Source organism: Rhizopus delemar, genomic scaffold (genome assembly GCF_000149305.1).
Source record: "Rhizopus delemar RA 99-880 supercont3.5 genomic scaffold, whole genome shotgun sequence".
NCBI lineage: Eukaryota > Fungi > Mucoromycota > Mucoromycetes > Mucorales > Rhizopodaceae > Rhizopus > Rhizopus delemar.
Window position 1 is genome coordinate 2,669,919 of NW_027137831.1, and position 25,104 is coordinate 2,695,022.

The window sequence follows — 25,104 nt, forward strand, 5'->3', positions numbered from 1 at the left end:
GTCTCACTTATTTTTATATTTGTTGATTGACTTAGTACTTTTTATATTATAAAACCTCAAATATCACATTTTTTTAAGTGAATACACCACGATATTGTTCTAAAATCAAGATGTCTGCTACTGGTAACTCTACTCCTGCTACTCCCAATGCTCCTGCTCCCATTGACTACGCTATGGAATTGATCAACTCTCCTGAGCAAGTCGCTGATGCTGTCTTAAAGGAAACGGAAGACTATGCTAGCTCTTTAAATGAGTTGTCTATAAATGAAGATAACCGAGCCATTTCCTCTTCTTCTGAAGACAATTTATTGGAAATGAAAAATGCTAAAAGGGTGGCATATGACCTCCTTGAACGAGTTCGGGTGGAACTCACTCGTATGTATGCAAATCCTCAGGCTTCTATGGATGAAATTAACCAAGGAAGAGAGGTAGTTCAACAGGCTAAATATCGATATAACGGTATAGTTGAGCTATACAATGAATGCAAGAAAAATAGGATGCATAAGCCTATGTTGTCTCACGCCGGGAACCCTAGATCTGCTGTCAATAAGGAACATACGGCACAGGACGAATGGTCAAGTTTCAATAACAGCAAGATCAGCCGCTCTGAGCTTCCCATTCTGCATCTTTCGGTGGACAAGAAGGATTCTGACCCTGATGACTGGAAATATTTCAACACCGTTGAAATATTTTTCAAGACCTTTGAGCGCATTTTCAGGATCAATCAAGTAAACATCTTGGTCCACTGGCGTGATTACATGGCCTTGTCCATTGGCGAAGCCAATTTAGATTGGTACCAAGAAACAATCGAATCACACAGCCCTTCGTACTCTTGGGAAGAAGCCAAGGACATTATACGCAAGCACTTTGAAAACCCTGCCAAGGCAATTGAAATGTTTGGACGCCTACTCTCATCCAAACAGCGAAACAATGAAACGGTGTCTGATTTCACTGCTCGTTTCAACCGCCTTGCTCAAACCGCTCAGTGTTCGGATTCAAACATGCTTGCACGAATATACATCAACTCTCTTCATGATGATTTAAACCTTCACATAAGAACGGTATTGTCATCCAACTATGGTGCTACTTTCTTACAAGACATCAATTCTATCAGAGAAGTTGAAAAACTTGCTTCTGGCTTGGAAGTACACAAGCACCAGCCCTATGCTGCTTCTACCCCATACAAGCACTCTAAAGGTGAACGCCATGGCTTTAAAGGTGCAAAAAGAGGTCATTCTGAGTCCTCAAATGGTGACTTTATAAAGAAACAAAAAAGTTCTAATGGTCACTTCACCTCTTCAAGCTCTTCTGACTCCTCCAGTTCCAAAAAGTGTCTATATTGTAAAGATACATGGTTCAAGGGACATAAGTGCATGAAATTCTTTGCTCAAAAGAATAAGAGCACAGTAAGGAAGATAGAAAAACGAAAGCAAAACGTTAAAAAACTTGATCATCCCTCTACTAAGGCATGGAATGAATTTGCCAAGAGACAATCAAATAACAAGAAATCTAGTACTGATGATGAACTAGAGGATAAAATGCAACTCGGTAAGTGCATAAGAGCAATAAAACAAGAGAAAAATGACTTGTTGACTCACAATTCCTTTTCTTTATATACTCCTATAATCATCCAGACGAATAGAGCACTTGGTTTAATTGACACTGGTGCAGAAATATCAGTCATAAATAGAAAATTTATTGAAATAAATAAAGTTAAATTCTATCATAAAACTGGTCTTATTAATTTAGCTGGAAAGGATAATGTTGTAAAAAGGATTGGTATTACTGAACCACTTGAATTGAAATATAATGGAAAGACTTTCCACCATTCATTTGAGATTATGGATTTTAATGAAGATGATAAATGTAATGTCATTCTCGGCCTTGATATTTTAAGTCATTTGGGTATTGCTCTCACTGGAGTCGCTCATAATTGGGATGATAATGAAGTCATCTTTGATGATTCAATTGATGACACTGTTAAACCCAACAACTCTCCTGCTGGCACTGAACTTGAACGATCCCAGTTCATAGAAAAAATTCATCCTTTACTTGCAGAAAATATGAACATACCCAAAGATGCATTCTGCACAGTACCTGAATCCATAATCCACTTACCCACGGAAAAAGGAAAAATTGTAAATCATAAGCAATATCCCATAGCATATAAATTGAAACCTGTCTTGGATGAAGCCATCAATAAATGGTTAGACAATGGTACCATCACAAAAGCTCCTGTAAATACGGCCTGGAATTCTCCATTAACCTTAGCTGATAAAAAGGATGCAAATGGAAATAAAACTGGCAAAAGACCATGTCTAGATCCTCGACATATAAATGCTCTATTACCAGACGATAAGTTTCCTATACCTCTCATAACGGATATTTTTCATGAATTATCTGGATCCTCAATCTTTACTACTTTGGATTTGACTGCTGCATTTCATCGTTTTAAGATTCATGATGAAGACCAGCCTAAGACCGCATTTACATATAACGGTCAGCAGTATATGTTTGTTGGTGCTCCTTTTGGAATAAAGTTCCTATCACACGTATTCCAAAGAGTAATGACGCAGATATTTAAAAGACATGCTCTTTGTACGAACTTTCATTGACGATATTGTTATAATGTCGAAAAATATGGAAGAGCATGCTGTACATGTAAAAGCTGCTATAGAAGCGCTTACTAGGGTGAATCTCGTTCTCAACGTCGATAAATGTCATTTTGCACAAAGCTGCGTTTATTTACTCGGTTTTTGTATCTCTGCTAAAGGATCTTCGTTAGATACTCGTAAGCTAACAAATATTGAAGAATGGCCTAGACCTACATGTGGCACGGATGTTCAGCGATTCTTAGGTGTTGTAAACTATTTCCGCGAACATATTCCTAAAGCAGCCATGTTAACTGCTCCTTTAGATCATCTTCGTAACAGCAAAATAATAACTGAGAAGGATTGGACACCCTTGCATCAAACTCATTTTGAGGCAATAAAGAAAGTTTTACTTTCCAATGTGGTGTTAAGTCAACCTGATTTCAGACAGCCATTTTTTGTCGCAACTGATGCTTCAAATTACGGTATTGGTGCTGTACTATATCAAGAACATGTGGAGTTGACATCTAATGTTGATTCTACAGATGTAGTTAAAAACGATAATGTTTTAAAGGATAAGGGAAAGAAAAAGACCACAATAAAATATATTGGTTTCATGGCACGTTCTCTTTCCAAGTCCGAGAGAAATTATAGTACCACGAAGAGAGAACTTCTGGCAATCGTATTTGCACTCAAAAAGTTTCATAAATTTCTATGGGGAAATCCTTTTACACTTTATACAGATCATAAAGCTCTGACCTATCTTCATACACAAAAATATGCAAATACCATGATGATGAATTGGTTTGATACCATTCTTGATTACCAATTTAAGGTAATTCATCTTCCTGGTATGGATAACATATTACCTGACCATTTATCTCGCCTTTTCCCTACGGATCAAATGCTGAGGGGGAGTGAACAGGATACTAGAACTAAAAATGGCATTATACATACAGCGATAAGAGCTATAAGATCAAATAAACATAAAAAATTTACAGTAAAAAAACCTGCACAATATAAGCAGTGTGATTATATGACTCCTCCTAAAAATGAGAGAAAGCAACTTATGCTAAGAGCTCATCTAATGGGTCACTTTGGTGCTGAAAATATAGTAAAAGTATTACATAATGACGGATTGCACTGGAAAAACATGATAGTCGACGCAGTCGAACTTGTTAAATCATGTGTTGCTTGTCAAAAGCATAATATAACCAGAAAAGGATATCATCCTCTAAGACCAGTATATTCATACCTACCTGGTGATCACTGGTCGATGGATTTAGCTGAATTACCCACAACTCCGAATGACAATAAATACTTATTGGTGCTATTAGATATATGCACACGATTCTGTATTCTAAGATGCTTACCAAATAAGAAAGCCAAAACTATTGCTGGCACTCTTGTCCAAGTTTTTAGTGACTTTGGTTACCCGCGTATTCTACAATCAGACAACGGAACCGAATTTAAAAATGTCACAATGAAATTGTTAACTGAAAGTACAGGCATAGATCACAGACTTATCTCACCTTATCATCCGCAAGCAAATGGCAGTGCGGAAAGATGGGTTAAGACTGCTAAGATTGCTATTGCTAAATCAGTACAAGGAACAGGACAAGACTGGGACTTTTATGTACCTAGTGTACAGTTATTTATAAATAACAAAGTATCTAAAAGGCTTAATACTCCACCTTTCTCTTTGATGTTTGCGAGAAAAATGAACGGATTTGAAGATTACCGAAAAAAGGATCCAAAGAAAGCCGTACCGCTCTCATACGAAGAATTGTTGGAAAGAATTGATCATATGAATCAAGTAGTCTTCCCAGCCATTAAAGATAAAACTGACAAGTATGTTGAAAACATGAAAAAGCAGTTTGAAAAGCATAATACAATAGTTGATGACTTCAAAGAAGGAAGTCATGTCATGGCTAAAGTTCCTACTATGACTGGTTCACTAAACCCTGTGTATGATGGTCCATATACAGTGATTCGTAAAACCAGAGGTGGATCCTACGTACTTCAGGATGAAATGGGATTACTAATGTCTCGAGACTATACTCCTTCTGAATTAAAGCCAATTGATCTGCATAATATAAATGAGGACAATGAAGAGGTTTATGAGATCGAAGGAATTGTAGATCATAGAGGTAGAGGTAATAACAGAGGGTTCAAAGTACGTTGGAAAGGGTATAGTAAGGATGAAGACTCATGGCTTACGCCTGATAAAATCACCCATACCTCTACTATTGAGAACTATATGAAACGAATGGGATTACATCCACAAAATAAATTCAAGAAAGATCCCGTAAAAAATAAACCTTTGATACATAAGCATAATAATGAAAAGGGAATTTTACATAAAGCTACAGAGTCACTTAAATCACTCTATGATAAAGACACCAAAGTTAATCAGGATAATAAATATAAATTATCTAAAGATATAAACAAGACCCATAATAAACATAAAAGAAAAGCCATAGATATTAACGACTTGAGACGAAGCAAAAGAAATCGTACATAAATAAACGATTGTCCCAATCTGGCAGGGAGGGATGTGGTATTTACACATGTAATAAAGTAATAATGTAAGTTACTACGAACAATGGTCCTCCAAATTAGGAATATCGGACATTGTATTACGCCACTTCAAATAAAATCCCGATCCACTCCAGAATATTCTAATAAGTTCCTGGATCAGGATTAATAATTACTTCTTGATAAGAAGATGTTAAACTATGCCAATCATATAAATAACTCATTGTCTAATATCGATTAATAATCAATAGTCATATACTGTAAATATTAATATTTAGCCGTGATTAGAAAAGTATAAATACCCTCATATTTTTAACTTGAATAAAGGACAATCTACTTTGAGTCTCACTTATTTTTATATTTGTTGATTGACTTAGTACTTTTTATATTATAAAACCTCAAATATCACACACCATCTTAAGCTGAAGCTAAGTATGTACGAAAATAGAGCAAAAAGCATGCACGAACTGTGGCAGAGAGTGGAAAAAGAGTGGAATTCCTTTACTAAGGATCAATGCTTGAAGTATATTGACAGTATGCCAGAAAGAATACAAGCTGTCATTGCTGAAAAGGGCGGATCAACTAGATATTAATAAAGTCAAAATACCTCACAAATAGACCGAGGTTAAGTATCTGTCTCCTAATAGATCTCAGCTAATGATCTGAGTTTAAAATTTTGGTACACAGTAGCATACATATGGATGACTTTATATTTCAAATTTGAAATGATTGAGCCAATTTCTCATGGAATTACATCAAAAATAAGTAAAAATCATCATACGTTTGTGAGGTATTTTGACCCACTGTACCTCGTACGCTGGAAAAACTATAGCAAAGACGATGACAGCTGGTTAGCTGCTGAGGCATTCACTGATCCCGAGTCAATTAACATTTCTTGGCGCAAGCTGGGTAAATCCATAAATCAAAATGGTGAAGTAGTAAAAAAGAAAAATAATGAGGCTGAAAAGAATAAAAAGCAAAAATTGCCCTCAGACTACGCCCCTAGTAAATTATTGACTACGGCAATTATGAATGAACAGTCAAAGTCTGGAACTATGTCGCACAATAGACAATCTCATAATACAAAAGAAAAAAAGAAAGCTCAACCCAAACGTAATGGCAATGCTTTATCCAGATATCCCAAACGAAGACTACAACAAAGTCAAGAAGGCTTTGATCGAAAAACAGATCATCATGAAAGCTCTGTAAAAAATGCTGTGACTGCAAATAGTAATCTTAGGCACAGCAAGCGCATAAAGAGAAATTAGGTCACACAAAAATTTATAACTGTTCAAACACTTCCTATTCAACTTCCAAACGTTGATACCAACTGGTAGGGGATGATGTCGTGTTTGGTCATTAATGATGCCTTTATTTATTATTTTATTATTGATCTCAGTCCAGCCTACGTCAGACTATACAATTAATAGTCAGACGATATAATCCAGGGTTCATTCTAAATTATTAGTTCCTCTCCTTTTTCTTACTTAATAAATAGTAGTTGTTAGCTATTGACTTCTTACTGTTTTTACATTATAAGTACCAAATATCATAATAATAACACAAAGCACAAGGCATAATCTACAATAGCCTAGTTATGTAGTCACCAAGAGAGCTATGTTAACTATTGGCCAGCTTAGATCCCCGACTTAAATTCAATCGAGCACGTAGGACATCAATTGAAGTTGAAATTCAACTATTACGAATATAGAGCAAAGAACATGGATGTGTTTTGGGAACGAGTTGATGAAATATGAAATGACTCCCATAAAGATCTTTGCCAAGGACATGTAGATAACATTCCGGAAAGAACTCAAGAGATTATTAATAGAAAAGTAGGACCAACTAAATATTAATAAATAAGTTCATTCCGTTCAAATTTTCATTTTTTCAAATTTTCAAATTGCGCGCCTCATACTTCCTTCAATACTTATCCAATAAGGCATAAACTCTTTCGGATTTTTCAAGACATGTAGAAGATTTACTATGTGGGAACAGAGGCAGTTTGTGCCATTGTAACAGGATGTGCGTTACAAAAACCAAGAAAAATGGATTCCTTGCAGCAGTTTTGTGACCTACTGTACATCTTGGCTTGATCCTTTAATGCTTCAATGATTTGTAGCTTGCGCTTTATTATGTCAGCATTGGATTCCATTACTCTAGGAGCAGGTGTGGCAGTATCCGTATCCATAAGAGTGGGTTCAGTAGCATATTTGCTAGCCATAGTTCCTTGGGGTTCAGACATAGGAGAAGAAAGATCAGAGATCATAGAACTTTGACTTTCAGGGGTGCTTGTCACCGTAGGATCAACAATGGAGTTTTCTTGAGGAGTAGACATAGTAGGATAAAGTTTGAGAATTCAAAAAGTAAAATGTTATGTTCTGGTAAAGGTAATAACAAAGATAAACCAAAAGAATACTTTTTGAGACTGAACTTTATTTAAGACAATCTTAATTGTTAAAAAGAAATCATTAAAAAGTCTACTATTTATATTCTTCTATCAGTTGGCGGGTAAATGAGTAGTTATGAGCGTAGATCTAATAATTGACACGTTTGATTGAATAATGATCACTGAATCGATTATGAAAATTTTTAATTCGTTGTTTTTATAGATCTTATTGTTCTTTAACTGATCTGGGAGAATTGTCCCGTCTTCATTGAGAGGAAAGATATATTTATATGAAATGCCTCCAGTCAGACCAAAGTTGACTAGGTACCTGATCCATTATTATTCATTTACAGAAATGATGAATAGTAAAGATCATGACTTATTTAGTGTTCATGTTTACTTTATAGAGTGAATCTAATAGTGATAGTTTTATTTAAAAAAGAAGAAGAATATATTTTATTTAATAAAGATTTAAATTATTATCTTTTATCAATTTTAATATACTTCTTTTAGTTGTGATTATTCAATATCCGTTATGATCAGACGCTGTTCTACAACAGTAGTAACTTCTCAGGATGATGGAAGATAATTGAGTTCTAACGCGCTTTATTAGATAATCCTTCAGCAAAGAAGAAATTGGTCATGTTCATTGGAGACAGAGGAACCGGAGTCGGTTCCCGCATCAAAGGATTTAAAAAATACGGTGGACGATGGAAAGAGGTCATCCATTCCGAAGCAGCAAACGTTTGCGTTACCGATGAGAACTTGACTTCCAAAACTTGTATTTTTTGCTTTCAACGACTGACGCATCCCCGTATATCAGTAACGAAAAACGGAAGGATTTTTTCAAGGAAAGTCAAAGGCAGCTTCTACTGTACAAACCCGCTGTGTGTTTCAGTTCTGTCCAAATGTGCTGCCAAGTCGAGAGATTCTCTGTCAGAGTTGGCAATCGGTATCGTAGGTCTTAGCACTATTTTGTTTGGCGCCCCATTACCAGCATTCAAATCACATAAAAATACATTACTTTAACTTCTCTCTCCAGATTTGAAGAGGAGACTGGCAGCTACACAGTGGTTCTAGAGGTAAGAAAAGGATCAAGCAAGTTTGTCACCCAGAAGCAAAATTAAATTTTATTTGTCTGATAGTGACGGTATTTTACGACGGGTCGTTCAACATCGCTCTAATTCTCAAAGACCCGACTGGGATCTCAGACACATGAAATCATGACACTGTATCTATTGGTCAATTTTTTGAAGAGTCACATGAACCTATAAGAGTACTTATACTATTTTTCCAGTCTTTAACTTTTAAAATAAAATAACAATCTGATGGGAAACGACGGCGGATCTATTCCAAGACGTATCGAGCTTGTTAAAGAAAAACCTAGAGATGTGAAATTTAACCCAGATCTAGAAAGAATCGCTGCATGGTTTTATTGCGCATTATCAAAGGTATGTTATAATGTTGCAGTCGCAGAAGAATCGAATTAACTTTTTTTTTTTTTTTTTTTTTTTTTTTTTTTTTTTTTTTTTTTTTTTTTTTTTCATTTAGTTACCACTTGAACAGCCTATAGTATCTTGTGGGCTAGGGAAACTTTATAATCAGGATGCAATAATTGAATACCTTTTAGATCGTAGTGCATATGGAGATGGCGATAAGATTTGCTCACATATTTCATCGGTTAAAGACACAGTTAAGCTCAACCTGACGCCCAATCCTACTTATAATGACAAGACTTCAAACTTTAATACAAAGATGGGTAATTTAGAAAAGGACATCCAGAGTAAGTTCATCTGTCCAATTTCCATGAAAGAAATGAATGGGAAACATCGATTTGTCTACCTGGATTCCTGTGGATGTACGTTTGCAGAGCAGTCGCTTAAAGAAATTCCAAGTAAAGAATGCTTTAATGTAAGTTGCTTAATAGCTAAAAACCGATTCAATTTATTCATTTGTATAATATTATAGTGTGGAAAATCATTTGAAAACAACAATATAATTACTTTGAACCCTAATAAAGACGAATTAGAAGTGATGAAAAGGAATATGGAGGAAAAGAAAGCAAAAGCAAAAGCAGAAAGAAAAGCAAAGAAAGCAGAGATTAAAAAAAATGGAAACAGTGAGGGATTAGAGAAAAAAAGAAAAAGAGCAGCAGACATATCCAATAAATCAAATAAAAAGGTATCGACTATTTCTACATCTGGAGCAACAGCAGCAGTTATGGATAAGGTAGCTCAAGATTTAGCAGGGAAGAAAAAGCCAATTTCAAGTGCACTCAAGAGCATTTTTGAACCAAAAACTAAGACCAATAATGGAAATTATTTGACAAAAGGAACTTTTAATCGATACTAGACATAAAAGTACTATGAAATAATCTTTTAACGCATTTGAAGAGCTGTAGCTGAATATGCTTTCATATCAAAACATTTACTAAAGAATTTTTTCAAAAAAAAAAAAAAAAAAGAAAACATAAAATCTTTTGATTGTATTTGCAGTGTATTACTATTATCCCTTTTATTCATTATAGTATAAGACATTTGTTAGGAATCGCGTAATTTTCGAATGATCTGCAAGTATTCATTCATGTAATCTGATTTATGTACAAGTTCATAGATCTTAACAGCATTTCGAAGCCAGTCCTTTTCAGAGACTTGACCCTTTTTGCCTATCTTTCGAGGTGCAGATAATACTTGATTTCGAAGTGTAGATGCTAGAGTATTAAATGATTCAATCTGTTTTTCATCTATCTGATCAGGAAGAAGGAATACGTTACTTCCGTTGCTATCATAAAATGAAGGAAGTATGTGATTGAAATGAATCAAACCATTTGTTTTCAATTCAGATTCTTTAAATAGGATGCCCAATGATACCTGAAGATCCATGTACTTTTCCCATGTAAAGTCTTGACTTTTACACTTATTACAAACAAATACTAAATAAACAAAGTATCTATAAGAAAATATAACAAAATACAAATCTTATAGGTTTTACCAATGTCTGGATAATAATTTATGTCTTGATGGCCAGCCAAGAGTGGATATTCGGGTATGTTAAATTTTAATAATTCTGCTCTTTGTAATAACTGTAAAATATCCAAATCAACTTCAGGTCCATTACTCACGATTAAAATCACATTACAAATTGACAGTAGGAATAGTAAGTGATAGATGCTCTAATCATTTGGTGTTTAATATCAAAGTACTCCCATGTAAACATTTCTTACATCCATTTCCAGATAAACGTCTGGATTTAATCCTTCTAAGCTTTCATTTCTTAATACTTTTTCTAATACTGTCCAGCTTAGCAGAGGCTATACTTTTTACTTTATTTAGTTCAATACTAAATTGACTTCTTTTTTTTAATTTCATTTCACCTCTGTGTCTAGCAAAATAGCTCTTTCAGGTGTCACGTACATATCAATACCTTCTGTTCTATGCCCTGATAATAAAAATTGATCGCAAGATTGCGTAGAGAATATCTAAGCTCACATAGAAAGAATAAATAAGGTAATGTATAGATTGAATGTGTGTATACTTGGTCTGGTTGGGGAGCAAAATGAGATAGTATGGTTGATTTACCAACACCTTGTTTACCAACGATACCAATCACAAAATGTCCAGGATAATCAGCTAAATTCTATGCAAGAAAATATGTATTAGAACGAAAGTTTGGTCTTGTATATGATATTTTTCTACTACTTTTAAAATGCCTTCTGTATTGAACTTTCCAGGCCTTCTCAAGAAGGGGATTACTAAATCTCCCGCAGTCTTTCCTTCCACAAACTCAGTTGAAGATTTCTTTTCTTCTGGCTTTATCATTGCTCTTTCGCGCCTATCAAGTATAACAGGTGGTGCTTTTGTAAAAGAATTTAATCCTTGTTTTCGACGATCTCTCCTTCTATTAAAATCTCTGCTTGACGGTTCACTATTGCTCATGAGGGAAAAAAATGAACTTTTGTGACTTCATGCATTTTCAACATGAAAGATATACGGCATCTTCGGAGTTAATTACACCATTTCCAGAAAGTGGCATTTTTACAAGCTTTATAATACAACATATACAAAAAAGCGACAAGCACACACGAAATTTATTCCTGAAAATAGTGTACTTCGGTTGTAAAATAACAAGCAAGTTTGGGCTTGTGCCACCAATTCCTTCTTTTTCATGCTTTCCCTCCCGTCTCATCTGATCAGCTAAAGCTGCCTTTCAAGGCAGGTGGGTTTGGCATTTTGGTTCTTCGGTTCCAGCAACAAGCCCTTCGATTTCGCTGGCTCACGCCTTTATTACAAAACTATCATCAGCTCAATATGGCCTCCAGATTGTTGTATAATGGTTTAAGTAGTAAAAGAAAAGGTAAAAACAAAGATCAAGAAACAGTTTGGGTACTTTTTGAGACTGATCTTTATTTCAGTTTAAGTTAAAGTAAAAATTACTCTAATTGAAGACAGGTATTTATATCTTATTGAGTGAGTGGTTTGATACCTTCTATTATGATCGTTCTTCTAATATTCAGGTACTTTAGCAAGTGTTATCTATAATTATGATTATGAAAACTTTTCATTTGTTCTTTTGTATGTCTGTCATAGATTATCTTTTATTCTGGGAATTCCTCACTGAATTGAATAACGTTATTTTACGCGTTATTTCAATTATGTGAAAGATTAGCAATATTCCTGACATTGGATTGGATTTGGTTATTTTAGTTGATACTTCTTCTTATCAAAGAACTCTCATGAATACAATACATATTCTAAAAGAACATGTTTAATTGGAATTGATTGTATGATCTTATTTAAATAAACTTGTATTTTATTTTATTTTAATTATGATCTTGTATTAAGACTTATATTTATTAATGTCAACTACAATCAGTTACTGTTCTACAACACAGATGGTTTGGTGCTCATATATCTAGTATGGCCCCTGTCACTTTCATGGTCATTGTTTACCTTTCCTCTTTCCTGCATTACGATGTGGTCTTCTAAAACAACTTCGGCCTGGTATTGATACTGTTTAGGGCTTTCGATTATTTGTTTGGCTCTTCTGCTGTTGCTTCAATTCTTAACTGCACTTTAGAGAAGCCGGACACCATGCCGACGGATCTCAGCTTGGATTTACATGTATCGGCTATTGTTCAGTGGACTGACGAAATTTCATTGAAGGAGTGACGACCTTTTGATGATATCCTGGTCCGTGATGCTTTTGAATTTACTTCCGTCCTTAACTGCCTATGTCCGATGACTCTGCCTTCCAAACATTCACATATTACTTTTGAACGTTATCGAGTTAATAAATTGTAAGATTGAGTAACTTCTGGGGAAATTAACTGGCCCTCTTTTTTGCAAGATTGTATTTGCTATGGACCTCCATACTTCTGTTGCAACCTACTGACTCTATAGGATTCAATTTCACATACAACTTTTTGATAGCCGAGTATATTTATCCCAAACTTATATCAATTTCTACACCACTTTTTCGTTCAGCAAGATTAGACCGGGTTAAGCAATCTCTTCCGATAAATTCTCCTGTTCACCAGAAATCTTGGCGCATTTGAAACACTTTAGAAATTAAAAGTTCCTCTTTCAGTCCGTGCAACTTGGTTTCGCTTACTGCAGGGTAAATTCTCTTGCGTTGAAATAGTTCATCGGCATGTTGTTGACTTGTTTGAAACATATTGCCGCTTTTGTACACCACAGCTGCTTATTGAACATGCTGACCGCTCTTTTCTTTGCCCACAAAAACGGCCGGTCTGGGATCTGGTGTGATCGCATTTTTTTTGGCTTGCCTATATCAACCCATTTTGTTTATCAGATTATCCACCTCTTACATTTTCCTCGTTAACGATTGTCTATAATTTCCAATGAAAGTATAGTTGGCTGCACAAACTTGGGAATCTGGAAAGCTCATTGACACTTTGGTTTTAACAACGTCCCTTCGATTCCTTGTTAGTATTCCAACAAATTTTGTCAATGGTTAGTCCTTTTCGTTCCCATGTTTCGACCTCTCTGGTATAAACATTCCTTTTCTCTCCCTTTCCCTTTTATTGTAATTTTTGTTAACCCAAAGTTTACTGCTGTTTTGCATGTTACCTCAACTAATATTAATTAAACAATCAGATTTATCAGCCCCTACGGAAAAAAAAAAAAAAAAACAGTACACTAGTCTAAGGCATCACAAGTTTTAGCGTGAATTTTCATATATGAAATTATTTATTCTTCGTACTAAAATGCAAAGTAGCAAATCGGCTTTTCCCAAATATCACGTATCACGTATTAAAATGGACATCACATGATCTGAAATGAAGTTTTTATAGTCAGAGTTGTCCTGTTCTCGATTCATGCGTCAAATACACATGTTTCTAGGGCATATGCTCAATTTTAGATGTCGAATCTTCAGCCAACCTATTTCATATCACATCCGTAATCGTAGTAACAAAGCTGTAAGAGGTCAATTACTGTAAATATAAAGCAATATCATTGAGGGTACAAAAAATAATTCATCATAAAAAAATGTCAGAAGCAGTATAACTTTTTTTTAGTATATCCAAGAACTCTGTATTTACGATTTTATTTATTTATACAACTATTTTAAATACCATTATTATTTGTAGGTGAAGAACTAAACATTTTTCTATCATTAAATATAGTACCAAAAGGTGAAGCAGTAGCAGGTGTTACTGTAGTTTTACCATCAAAGGCAGTAGGAGAATCCATAGGGGTTTTCAGTGTCATCTTCTTGTTAAACTTTTGACCTGTTCTTTCTGTTTCCCAGTCTTCCCACTTCTTCATTACTAAGCGTGATGGATCAAATTTACCTTCGCTATCACCGTGTCCTTTGTCTTTCTTTTCACCCGCTACTACACGCGTAGCACCCCAAGAGAAGTCATCAAAGTGCCAGAATGAATAAACGGGTAAAATTAAATTCCAAATGGGTAAAGCAATGATGTAAACTATATATAAAGTCAATACTTTGCTTTCGAGCTTTTGTGTTTTACTTACTAATCATCCACAAGATATAAATGAATTTAAATGTGGTAATAGCAATCAATATGGCTGGTAAGCCCAGGATGACAATTAGTAGGGCTAATGATTGCCATTGTGGGTTACTGGAAACAGCAGTATCAATGATCAAGTAAATAGTCATCACAATAGCGGCGGGCAAAACTAAGGTACCAATCAAATCCACAAACACAGAGAATTGCATCGAAAGACATGCAATACCACAGAGATCAGAGACAAGGACCAGTTCCATCAAGTTATGTACAGTAGAATTAATCCATCGACGACGTTGTGACAACAAAACCTTGAATTCGTCTGGGACAACTGTCTTACAACGTGCTTGAGGAACAAACATCATTTGTCGCTTAGGAAAGGTACGTAACATGAGGGTAGATAAGAAGCGATCCTCACCCAAAAGAAGCAAGTTCTTTTCGTGCAAAGTAGTAACTATATTTTGATTGTATTCAAGAATAATATCTGGGTTGGCCAAAATAGGAACCCACGCACCGTTCTTGGGTGATTTAATTCGATACATACTAAAACAACCTGGTAAACAAGTAACGATACCAAAGAGAGATTCAAAAGCTTTGGCATAGTGATGAGAAATGTAATATTCAAACACTTGGATAGCAGTAGTAACTATTTAAAAGAAGAGCGTATGTTATTAACTATGGTGCTGTTATTACTATAATATAATGATTACATGACGTTCGTTTATTTGCAATTCTTGTTTCACCACATAAACCCATAATAGTGATATCGTTTGCCATAGCAGCAACCATATATGTTAATGCATCAGGCAATACTTTGGTATCAGCATCTACCTAAAGAAAGGAACAAGAATTAAGATTATAAACTATGAAAATTAATGATTGTACCATTAAAACTAATTCAAATTTATCAGGTGTAACGCCTTTCATTAACCAAGTCATCTTCCAAAAAATTTCATAATCCAATTCAGATAAACGATCATTAAACAAGACTCTTTGAAAGAAACTCATCAAAATGAGCTATAAGAAACTTAGTTTTCTTCATCCCTTTTACTTTGTACACATTACCTGAGAATCACGTTTACCACGATTGCCCGCTTTGGGAGCATTTGCTTCTTCTTCAGTACCACATTTTGCAATAGTTATACAGGGAACGCCTTTATAATGACCAGCATACTATAAAAGAGTATATAGATAAGGAAGGTAAAATAAAATTGTATTATTTTACCACTTTAGCCTTATTCAATTGTTTTTCACCATCAGCAATAGCAAGATAAGAAGAGGGCTTAGGATTAGACATGGTAGGGTCAAGATCCATCATGTCAACCACAATATCTGGTGTTGACTTTGATTCTCCTTCACCCGTAATCATACCATCTGCAATAATAAAGAAAATCTTTGAAGAGTATAAATAAAGGCCTACATTGCTAGTGTGTTGTTTACCTTGTGTTTATTTGAGAATGTAGTCTCAGCCAAACTATCCATGGTAGTTCGAAGACCATCTTCACCTTCTGAGTAACATGTGACAAGCATGACGGTATACAACTCAGTGGTAACAATATCTGAACGAGCACCACCCAGCCCAACAGCCGAATTTTGCTCACTTACTGCGGGCGTTGCACGAGAGGATCCAGAACCAAGTGAAGTCATTGAATTATGCTGCACAGGTCCATAATTGTTGTAAGGACCCGGTATATGGTTTGCAGGATCATCGTTACCACCCTTGATTGAACGCCAGGCCAGCCAATTGGAACGACCACCGGGTTTAATTAGACGACTAGAGATAAACCATTGGAATAAGAGGGCCATAGAATATCGTATGGCAATCATCACAATGATAACAACCAACATGAGGTCCATAATGATTTTATCAGCAATACATCCACCTGCCTCTGTTTCCATAATACCCACCTTGTATCGGGCAACAATACATCTACGGGCGGCTCTACCTCCCTTGGCATTTAAAAGTGCATAAGATAAATCGCTGGCTAAATTTCCACGAATGGCTGTATCTACTTCTTGACCAAAATACATTGTAGATGATTGAAGATAAGATGTCAAGTTGACAACTTTTTGAAGCATTACTTTTAACAAGATCATTATTATTATTTGAAACTTACCTGAATCACCTATTAAAGCTAAAGATTGTCCATTCAATGTCTTTTTGTTTAAATCAGCCCAATCGAATCCAATAACACCCAAATTTGATTTATAATAAGCCTGTAGTTCGGAAAGTGATAAACAAGTATTGTTGGGAGCTGTCATACCACCACCATAAGGATTAACTAATTTGCAACTATTTAATGTGCCCTGAAAGGAATTACAAGCGTCCGAAGTATCACCGTTAAAGATGGCCCCGATTTCTGTATTTTCATAATCATTAGTGAGATTAAGTCCTTTGGTAGCAAAAAAGGATTGAAGGACATCCATTGGATAAATTTGACCAAACACACGAGGATTTTCATTATAAACTGGGACGCGCTGACCATCTACTTCCATTGAATAAGATGTGGTTGAACCTGAACTTGTTGGACATAGAACTCTTGTTAATCCATAAGTAACAAATGCTAATGCACCACAAAGTAATAGAATAATATAACATAATGAAAGCTAGAAATGCAAATCAGATTACAATCATCCTTGTTCTTATCCCTACCTTTTCTCTCCAAGCCTGCTGAACCATTGGATTCTTTTTCCTTAAACAAACACGTAAAAACCAGTTTGGAATACAACAAGTCATCAAGTAAGCACACCAAGCCCACCAGCTGGTTAATACCTTGATTTTTTCTTCATTGGGTATCTCTTCTGTATTTTCCTTTTTTGGTAAACTATTATTATTATTATTGTTGTTGTTGTTGTTGTTATTGCTTTCTAAAAGAGCAGCTTCTTGTTGCTGATACATTTTTTGTTGTTGTAATTGATGTTGTAATCGATTAGGCATTGGATGATTTGTTGGACGAGAAGAAGGTGGTCTCATCATATGTTGCCGCTGCTGCTGTTGCATCAACATCATCCTTTGCTGCTGAGAAGGAGAACGAATGAGCCCTTGTCTTGGTCTTTGTCGTTCTGGGCGAGAAAGAGACCGAGATCGATTAATACTTCCACGACGATGAGGCCCAGATTGCTGTGGATGTGGCATTGGCTGTTGATGATGATAAACTGGAGGCCTTACAGGTCGACCTGGTCTTGATTGATGTAATTGTCTTGGCTGTTGTTGCCTATGAATTGGAGGTCGTGGGCGAGATAAAGGATCCATATTATATTGTTGCGGTTGCGGTTGTCTTTGATAACTTGTTCTAATCCCATTTTGTCTCATTTGTTGCTGTTGTTGATATTGTGATAATCTAGGATCATTTGAACCTCGATACATATTATTATTAGGTCGATGATTGTTTGACATAAGAACTCTTTGTCTGCCTTTTTTTTTTTTTTTTTTTTTTTTTTTTTCTATGGACAAATATGAAAGAGAAAGAAAGAGAGAAAAGAATGAAAAAAAAAAAAAAAAAAAAAAAAAAAAAAAAAAAGGGCTGTGTTAAATAAAAAATTGTTTCTATTTTCAGCTTTTTTTCCCCTTTCAAAACAGAAAGTTGTTACACATTTTTCTTCCGAGCCGCGCTTTATTTTTCGCAGTTTGAAATACACATTATCTTGTCCAGAGTACTGTTCACGTCCTCATATAATTCATACTTGGCTATATTGTACAAACTAGAAAACAAGGCTACTATTTACTAAAATCGAATCTCCTTACGCACCAAGAAGGGAATTTTCTCAGTAGAAGATAGTTAATTTGGATATTCAATATATGCACATAGCTACTGGTATAAATTAATATTCATTATTGGTTAACGTGTTATTCCTTAATCATTTGCTTTTCTTTATTCAAATTTTGCTTCATTTTGCATTTATTATGTTTTTGTGTGCAATTCATTTATTTTATAACATGTGTTTTAAAAAAATTATAATGAATGAATTATATTTAAAACTAAATGTATGCAAAATTAACCAAGCATTTTATACAAGATGTGCTGCAGAGTAGTAATGTTAGTTAATGTTTAGTAACAATAATAATACTTTACCTTCAACAGGACAAAGTAAAGGAGATTTATCTTCTACGATAACTTGATGTAATCTATGTCTGTATCTATATTCTACAAGTAATTTCTTTTTCTCTCCTAAACAAGGATCATAAAACCCAAGTATATTTGTCTATTTATTATTAGTATGCCTGTCTAAAAAATATACTACAGTTATACCTTAGAATGTCCACCAGGGATAGTTAATCGTGATTCATTAACTAATGTTTGAATAACAACAGTAACATCAATTGCTTCATTATCATTTTCCAAGTTACCATAAACGGCTTTTATAATAACTAATCCATTCGTCTTCTTTTCTTCTTGACTCTTCTTTCTCTTTGCAATATCTTCCATTAATGATTGTGCATCTAATGCTTCTCTTTTACGGTTCTCCAGATATTCTTTATGCTCTTCTCTCAATTGCTCAATTTTCCTATTAATAATAAGTTACATGTACATTTAATCTTGCTTTTCTTACTCTTGAATCTTTTGTTGTCTTCTCGGTTTTAATATCAACTGTTCAAGTGCAATAGCAGCAGAAGCAGGAATAAGAGTACCAAGGAAGGCTAATGTTAGATCAAACTCAGAGGAAAGAATAATAGGTAATGTCACTTTCTGGCCAAGACGAGTGAATCTATCATGTGTTAATTTATATGTCAATAGTATATTAGTGCTCATTCTACTCACTTGAATTTAACAATAACACCAGCTGCTAATCCACATTCCAATGTTAAACCAATTCTTGAGTGTGTAGTCAATTTATGATCGCTTCCAACAGTAACAGCCACTCCTCCTTGTGTTGATAATAAACATGTCAATTGAAGACTACCTTGGTGAGGTAATTTGTATCTATATTCTCCTGCAATATGACTGTCCATTATACCAGTCTACTAAACAGTATTAGCTTGCCTTTTAGTCTACTCGCATCATAAAACTCACCTGGATTTCTCCACTGTAATTTCCAGTTTTATTCCCACCTGCCATACCAAGTGATACAGATGATTTATCCATCTTTCTCGACGAATCACCTCCCCATCCAAAAATAGAATACTCTCCTGTACGATATGTCATGTATCCTGATGTATTTGAATAGAGTCTACGTCCTGTTGTGACAGATAATATAGGTGGATCATAAATGGAATTGAGTTGTACGGTAGTGTTCACAAAACTATCTTGCCTTAATATATTTGTTTTACTTAAAATTATAGTATTACCTGTCAGAAGAGAGCGAATAGTATGTTTTTAACGAACATATCCTTGGTTTTAATAAAGTAGTAGTCAACTAATAATAGTGTAAATATCATCTTGTCTGTGCCCATCATTATACTTACTTCACCAGATAACTGAGGTGATAGAGTATGACGAATAGTACCCATCAAATTACCTCCTCCCATACCTGATCTCGATAACATTGTACCTCCAAGCACTGCATGTGTTTGTGGTCCAAGTTGTGTCTATAAAGGATAAGTGATCCAATCGAACTTATTTTTGTAAAATGTACCTGAAATGAGTGTCTCATAAACAATTGCTGTACTTGTGTCTTTGCGATTCTATCCCAGGGCATCCTTCTTTTTCTGGGTTTCACGACTGTATTTCCACCAAATCCAGCAAATGCAGGTGGTTCATAAGGATCAAATACTTGAGTTGCATCCAATGTAAGCTGATATTCACTTCTTGATCGAATCAAGTTTTCCAATTCTTGTTCTCTCTTTCTTTTAGCTTGCTTTTCGTATTCTTCCCTAAGCTATAATTTATGCGTTATTGTATCTGTACACATATATCTTTATTATTTACTTCTTCTGTTGTTTTATATCTTGGTCCAACTTCCCAAGAAGCATTCAATCCTTCTTCACCATATGTATCATAAATAATACGTGCCTTGGGATCACTTAATACTATAAATAGATATAAGTAATCAATTATTTATTATTCAACATTACCTTCATAAGCTGTTTGAATCACTTGAAAGCGGGATTCTGCTTTCCTCTTCTTTTCTTGATCTGTATGTTTATCTGGGTGAAAGAAACGACATAATTTTTTATAAGCTTCTTTAATTTCTTCGTCTGTAGCCTACATTATATTTAATACACATTTTATTTATTCTTATCAATTTACCTTTCTTGAAATATTTAGTACACCATAATAATCAGCAGAAGAAGGAGCTAATTCTGCTTCCAGTTTTTTTAATTCGTCTTCATTATTTATGATGTCTTCTGAATCTTGAAAATTATAAGGGTCCATAATTTATAAAAGAAGGAAAAAAAAAAGGGCAAGGGTATAATTTACAACTAAAAAGTCACGTTTATTTTAAATGAATGATTTCAATACGATGACCCATTTTAATATATAATTTTGTAATAGAAAATGATTCAAGAATTAAATCATTCATTACTTGTTGAGGTACTTTTGTTAAGCATTTATCAATAGTAGATGCTTCAAGTGACCATCCAATACTCGTATGAAATCTCGGTGGCTGTAATTATTTGTAATGTGAGCATGAATTGATACGCGTTTTTTTTTTTTTTTTTTTTTTTTTTTTCTGCTTTACTGTATAAAATAGAGGTAAATTGTACTTTTGCATGACTTGATCAACTTTTAATAAACATGTTGATAACTGTTTAACATAAAGACACGGTTATTCATTGATTTTTCTTTGGTGTTTAAATGACTTTTGATCTTACTTCTTGATAACCTTGTCCTATTTCCAACGTAAGAAAAGATCGTGTCTTTTCTTCATTAGTCAATTGAGCTAATTGTGCAAAGGATATTTTAAAGCGCTTTATATTAGATAGACAGGATTGTATATTTCTACTAAATGGTTCTAGTTGATGCTCTTTTAAAAAGACACATCTACTTAGACTAACATGTTGCTCAGATATTTCATGAATCCCATTAAGATCCTTTAACAGATTTAACTTTTCATTCTTCAAATTAACTATTGCATAAATATGAACAGCCCAACTATTCTCTTTGTGCGGTGTAGCTCTAATCCTGCCTTGTGAATCTTGTTTTTTTAATGCAGGTAGATCAAAAAAAGTTGAAAGTTTTGGCATTTTATCTTTTTCTCTATTAGATTTAGTATATTTACAGAAGTTATAGCATCTATTACCTTCTTTCTTCTTTCATGGGTCTTTTTTTGTCTTGTTGGTCTTCTTCTTCAGAAGAGGAGGCGTATTCAACTAATGGGTTCATCATAATCAAGAGAAGAAATGATTGGAACTCAGTTTTTTTTTTTTTTTTTTTTTTGCTTAATGACGAGACAGAATTTAGAGAAAGCGCCTGATATAGTTTTTTCGGGCAAAATATCTAACCAGTCGGTCAACGCAGACATGCAACGACCACAGGCACCATAGCCTCCTACCAAATTAAAAAAATATGCCCTGGTTCCAAGTAGTGGCCAGGAAGTGAACATCATTTATGTATGCTACTTTCGAATGTAACGTTCACAATAGTCAACAAGACAAATTTGTTTATTCTACAGTTAAAGGAGCAGGATGTTCTCCAGGCAGTATCCTTTTAGATATGACCACCACATCTGAGTCGCCTGTGTAACTTACGTCCTTCATTGTGAAACAATATCCATCACCAATCGAAGTTGCAACTACCAAAGAAGGTAGTCGAAATATCGTCGATATCAACTTTGATGGAATTCCTTAAACAACAATATATTGCTGCAGCCGCATCCCAATAGATGACTTTTAGATTTATCGATTACCTTATTCGCAGATACATACTTTTCCTGACAACAATATTTAAAATGTTGTCTTCCTCATCTAGCAAAATTTCTCAATACCTTTTTGTTCAAAGAAGCGCTCCTGAATACGCTAATGAGTCTTTGGTTAATATCCAGCTTGCGGGCGAAATAGAATCTGACGCTTGACATTCCAATATTGCTATTTATTATGCATTTGGATCAAACGTTAGACTCATGTTAATAAGAGAAATACAATTGCTGTTTTTCATATGTCTGAGGAGGCATTAAAAGCTTGTTTGTTGCCGAAGTAGTCGTGTTACTTCATATGTGAACACGGTAAAACAAAAACGGTAAAGAAAGAAGCAACTAAGGTGTCGGCATTAGAAGGCTTACCTTTTGGTGAAGCATCTGAATTAAATGAAGTAGCTATTAAAAAGAAAGGAGAGTAACAAAAAACCTTCCATGAAGTCTTTTCTTTATTAATTTGTTAAAAAATTGTGACAGTTTCAACATATGGTTGTTTAAAGAGATTCTTTCAAAATGGCTTTCTAATCCATTTATACTTGTAGATTTTTGGATCGAAAAAGAACCTGTCAAATGGACAGCCATTAATTACCTCATAAGACTTATCCAATGCAATCCTGGGATTGACAAGTCTAACGGAAATCAAAAGCTCAAAGAAGATGGTAAACTTGTCTTGAAGCATGTTTTTTCCAGGCAATTTTGCCTCCACTGCTATCAACATGCTGATTAAAAATACAAAGGTAGTTGAAAAAAATACTTTATTCGTGTAATATTGACTTATTTTATAGACTACTAGAGGCGAAGATGCTATCGACCATTTATGGAAAGAAATCAGCAAGCATCTCCAAGTCCCAAATCCATTACATCATACAAAAGGTAATGGTGCCCCTAAAATGTAAATTTTAGGTGAATGATAAACATTATGTAGCTTAAATTTCGCTCCTTGATAGTTGCTGAAGTCAACCAAGCTCAAAGACAAAGCTTGGGAAAGAGAATGCATGAAGAAGAAAACAATTACCAGGGTGAGTTGGAAGAAGATGGCGGAAGCAACAGCAGAGATATTGAGGCGAGAAAGACCTAAGGAGACCACAATGAAAAAGATAAAAGCATCAGGCTAGAATGGCAGAGGTTTCTTAAAGACCCTCTAAGACATAATCCTTACGAGCCCCTGAGGTAAAGAGAAAAATTAAGATGAATGTTTTGATGTGACTAATGTATCTATGTAGCCCCAAAGGAAACAGTGTCATTTGGTGAGGCAATTCCGTTGCCAGAAGATTTATATACACGCCTTCTAGCCAAGTTCGAAAGAACTTCTATTGTTGGGGGTAAGCCAAGAGTTACAAGGAGCATTTGATTTGGTGCTCAATGCTGTAAGTAATTGCAAATTGCCTTTTTTTTTTTTTTTTTTTTTTTTGGCAAAACTAAGTATTGGTTCACCATATATAGGCCACGCTTGAAGAGTATGAAGAAGGAATTGAAGAATTGAGGAGCAAAGAAGCTAGTTCAACCAAAGAGATGAAGCTGGAAATTGATTTCTCTGTGTATGTGATAATTTTACAAAGATGAAGAAAATCAGCTAGAGCACTCAGAAGTTTGCCTTAATTAAGACTTATCTCTACTTTACTTAAAGGCACCTATTCTATTGCTCAGAAAAAGGGGTTATGTCGTTAAAGCCTTCCCAGGAGAAGGAGAACTTCAATCCATGATGAATCAACAACAGCAACAAGGCTTCAAGGACAGTCAATACATCTACAAGGCAGATGGCGTTGTGCGCTCTAAGTCCTCTGATGAAGTTCTCGTCTTGGAAACTTCCTCGGCCGACAACTCGACCTCCAACAAGAAGGTCAGTTTTGACCACTACGAGGCGATGTTTAGTTTGTTAGCAATGATGAAGACACTTGCAGAAGAGTGAGAATATGCTTTCCTTGATCATCTTGAAAAGTTGAAGTTACATTTCATTCATGCCCATGGCAAGTTACCTGGCGTACTTTGGTTTCTACTCTTGCTGATGTGCTGAATCTTTAGGTACAGCTATAAGATAGTGGTCAATGTCGATGTTTGAAAAAGACATGCTTATGATGTATAAGAAGTGTCGAGCAAAAATATAAAATATATAATATCCAATTAAAAGAATAACATCATGATTGGCTGCATTTCAAAGTACATTCAAACGCATACAAATGATGAAAGTCAGTCATAAGGACACTTTACAAAAGATGCGTTAAAGCAATGCAAATCTTCCCGCCTCTTTACGAGGCGGCATTGATCCTCTTGTAATAAGGATTGCAAAAGGTAAGCACTCTCAGCTCGTCAATGTTCAGGGCCCCGAAAACCTGCGAGGTAGTCCTTATCGAAAGATAATTGAGAGCGATAATAATTTTTAGGCCATTATTATGCTTGAAGTAAAAGTAATTAAATAAACGTAATTAGGCGCATAAGAAGTCATCCAAAACTTTTTCACACTATTGGTTATTAGCTCTTAAACAGGTTCATTGTTTAAACACTTGGAAAAGACGTTAATAGAATGTTGCATACAGTTTCTCAGGGTATTTTTGGGTACACTGTCACATGCCTCAGAGATTCTTGTGTGAAGATCTTCACTAGCGTTAAACTTACTACGCCTAATGCTATTTTTCACAATTGCTGAAAGCTACTCGATGAATTTAATCCAGGTGAGTGGGAAGGAAGATAAATGCACTTATACCCTCTGTAGGTAATCAGATTGTCAATCCCTTCGTGCGTATGGATTGGTGCGTTGTTCATAACGAGGTAGAGCCCCTTCAGTTCCTGGAACCTATCCAACT

At 34.9% G+C, this 25,104-nt stretch overlaps 10 protein-coding genes across 10 annotated transcripts; 4 read left to right on the forward strand and 6 right to left on the reverse strand.

Annotated features, from left to right (window-relative positions):
• Positions 1–110: 110 nt before the first annotated feature.
• On the forward strand, positions 111–5,115 carry RO3G_07740 (uncharacterized protein; the record flags this gene model as incomplete). Its single annotated transcript, XM_067662330.1, has 4 exons — positions 111–1,548; positions 1,714–2,237; positions 2,283–2,506; positions 2,691–5,115. The coding sequence occupies 4 exons, from the start codon at positions 111–113 to the stop codon at positions 5,113–5,115; spliced, it is 4,611 nt and encodes a 1,536-aa protein (XP_067518431.1).
• A 1,130-nt stretch (positions 5,116–6,245) lies between these two features.
• RO3G_07741 (uncharacterized protein) lies at positions 6,246–6,338 on the forward strand (the record flags this gene model as incomplete). Its single annotated transcript, XM_067662331.1, has 1 exon — positions 6,246–6,338. The coding sequence occupies one exon, from the start codon at positions 6,246–6,248 to the stop codon at positions 6,336–6,338; it is 93 nt and encodes a 30-aa protein (XP_067518432.1).
• A 775-nt stretch (positions 6,339–7,113) lies between these two features.
• Positions 7,114–7,467, reverse strand: RO3G_07742 (uncharacterized protein; the record flags this gene model as incomplete). Its single annotated transcript, XM_067662332.1, has 1 exon — positions 7,114–7,467. The coding sequence occupies one exon, from the start codon at positions 7,465–7,467 to the stop codon at positions 7,114–7,116; it is 354 nt and encodes a 117-aa protein (XP_067518433.1).
• A 1,379-nt stretch (positions 7,468–8,846) lies between these two features.
• On the forward strand, positions 8,847–9,870 carry RO3G_07743 (uncharacterized protein; the record flags this gene model as incomplete). The annotated part of the gene is made up of 4 exons (XM_067662333.1): positions 8,847–8,969; positions 9,070–9,301; positions 9,332–9,429; positions 9,487–9,870. The coding sequence occupies 4 exons, from the start codon at positions 8,847–8,849 to the stop codon at positions 9,868–9,870; spliced, it is 837 nt and encodes a 278-aa protein (XP_067518434.1).
• A 188-nt stretch (positions 9,871–10,058) lies between these two features.
• On the reverse strand, positions 10,059–11,336 carry RO3G_07744 (uncharacterized protein; the record flags this gene model as incomplete). The annotated part of the gene is made up of 6 exons (XM_067662334.1): positions 10,059–10,450; positions 10,510–10,600; positions 10,742–10,828; positions 10,892–10,956; positions 11,097–11,154; positions 11,214–11,336. 6 exons carry the CDS (start codon positions 11,334–11,336, stop codon positions 10,059–10,061), a joined length of 816 nt encoding a protein of 271 aa, XP_067518435.1.
• A 1,504-nt stretch (positions 11,337–12,840) lies between these two features.
• On the reverse strand, positions 12,841–13,191 carry RO3G_07745 (uncharacterized protein; the record flags this gene model as incomplete). The annotated part of the gene is made up of 2 exons (XM_067662335.1): positions 12,841–12,936; positions 13,129–13,191. 2 exons carry the CDS (start codon positions 13,189–13,191, stop codon positions 12,841–12,843), a joined length of 159 nt encoding a protein of 52 aa, XP_067518436.1.
• Positions 13,192–14,105: 914 nt separating this feature from the next.
• On the reverse strand, positions 14,106–14,874 carry RO3G_07746 (chitin synthase; the record flags this gene model as incomplete). Its single annotated transcript, XM_067662336.1, has 2 exons — positions 14,106–14,467; positions 14,517–14,874. 2 exons carry the CDS (start codon positions 14,872–14,874, stop codon positions 14,106–14,108), a joined length of 720 nt encoding a protein of 239 aa, XP_067518437.1.
• A 3,879-nt stretch (positions 14,875–18,753) lies between these two features.
• RO3G_07747 (uncharacterized protein) lies at positions 18,754–20,823 on the reverse strand (the record flags this gene model as incomplete). Its single annotated transcript, XM_067662337.1, has 10 exons — positions 18,754–19,015; positions 19,061–19,216; positions 19,270–19,469; positions 19,522–19,750; positions 19,797–19,864; positions 19,914–20,036; positions 20,084–20,326; positions 20,377–20,477; positions 20,523–20,652; positions 20,698–20,823. The coding sequence occupies 10 exons, from the start codon at positions 20,821–20,823 to the stop codon at positions 18,754–18,756; spliced, it is 1,638 nt and encodes a 545-aa protein (XP_067518438.1).
• Positions 20,824–22,642: 1,819 nt separating this feature from the next.
• On the reverse strand, positions 22,643–22,982 carry RO3G_07748 (uncharacterized protein; the record flags this gene model as incomplete). Its single annotated transcript, XM_067662338.1, has 2 exons — positions 22,643–22,702; positions 22,893–22,982. The coding sequence occupies 2 exons, from the start codon at positions 22,980–22,982 to the stop codon at positions 22,643–22,645; spliced, it is 150 nt and encodes a 49-aa protein (XP_067518439.1).
• Positions 22,983–23,419: 437 nt separating this feature from the next.
• RO3G_07749 (uncharacterized protein) lies at positions 23,420–24,212 on the forward strand (the record flags this gene model as incomplete). Its single annotated transcript, XM_067662339.1, has 4 exons — positions 23,420–23,428; positions 23,596–23,670; positions 23,747–23,841; positions 23,951–24,212. The coding sequence occupies 4 exons, from the start codon at positions 23,420–23,422 to the stop codon at positions 24,210–24,212; spliced, it is 441 nt and encodes a 146-aa protein (XP_067518440.1).
• Positions 24,213–25,104: the final 892 nt, after the last annotated feature.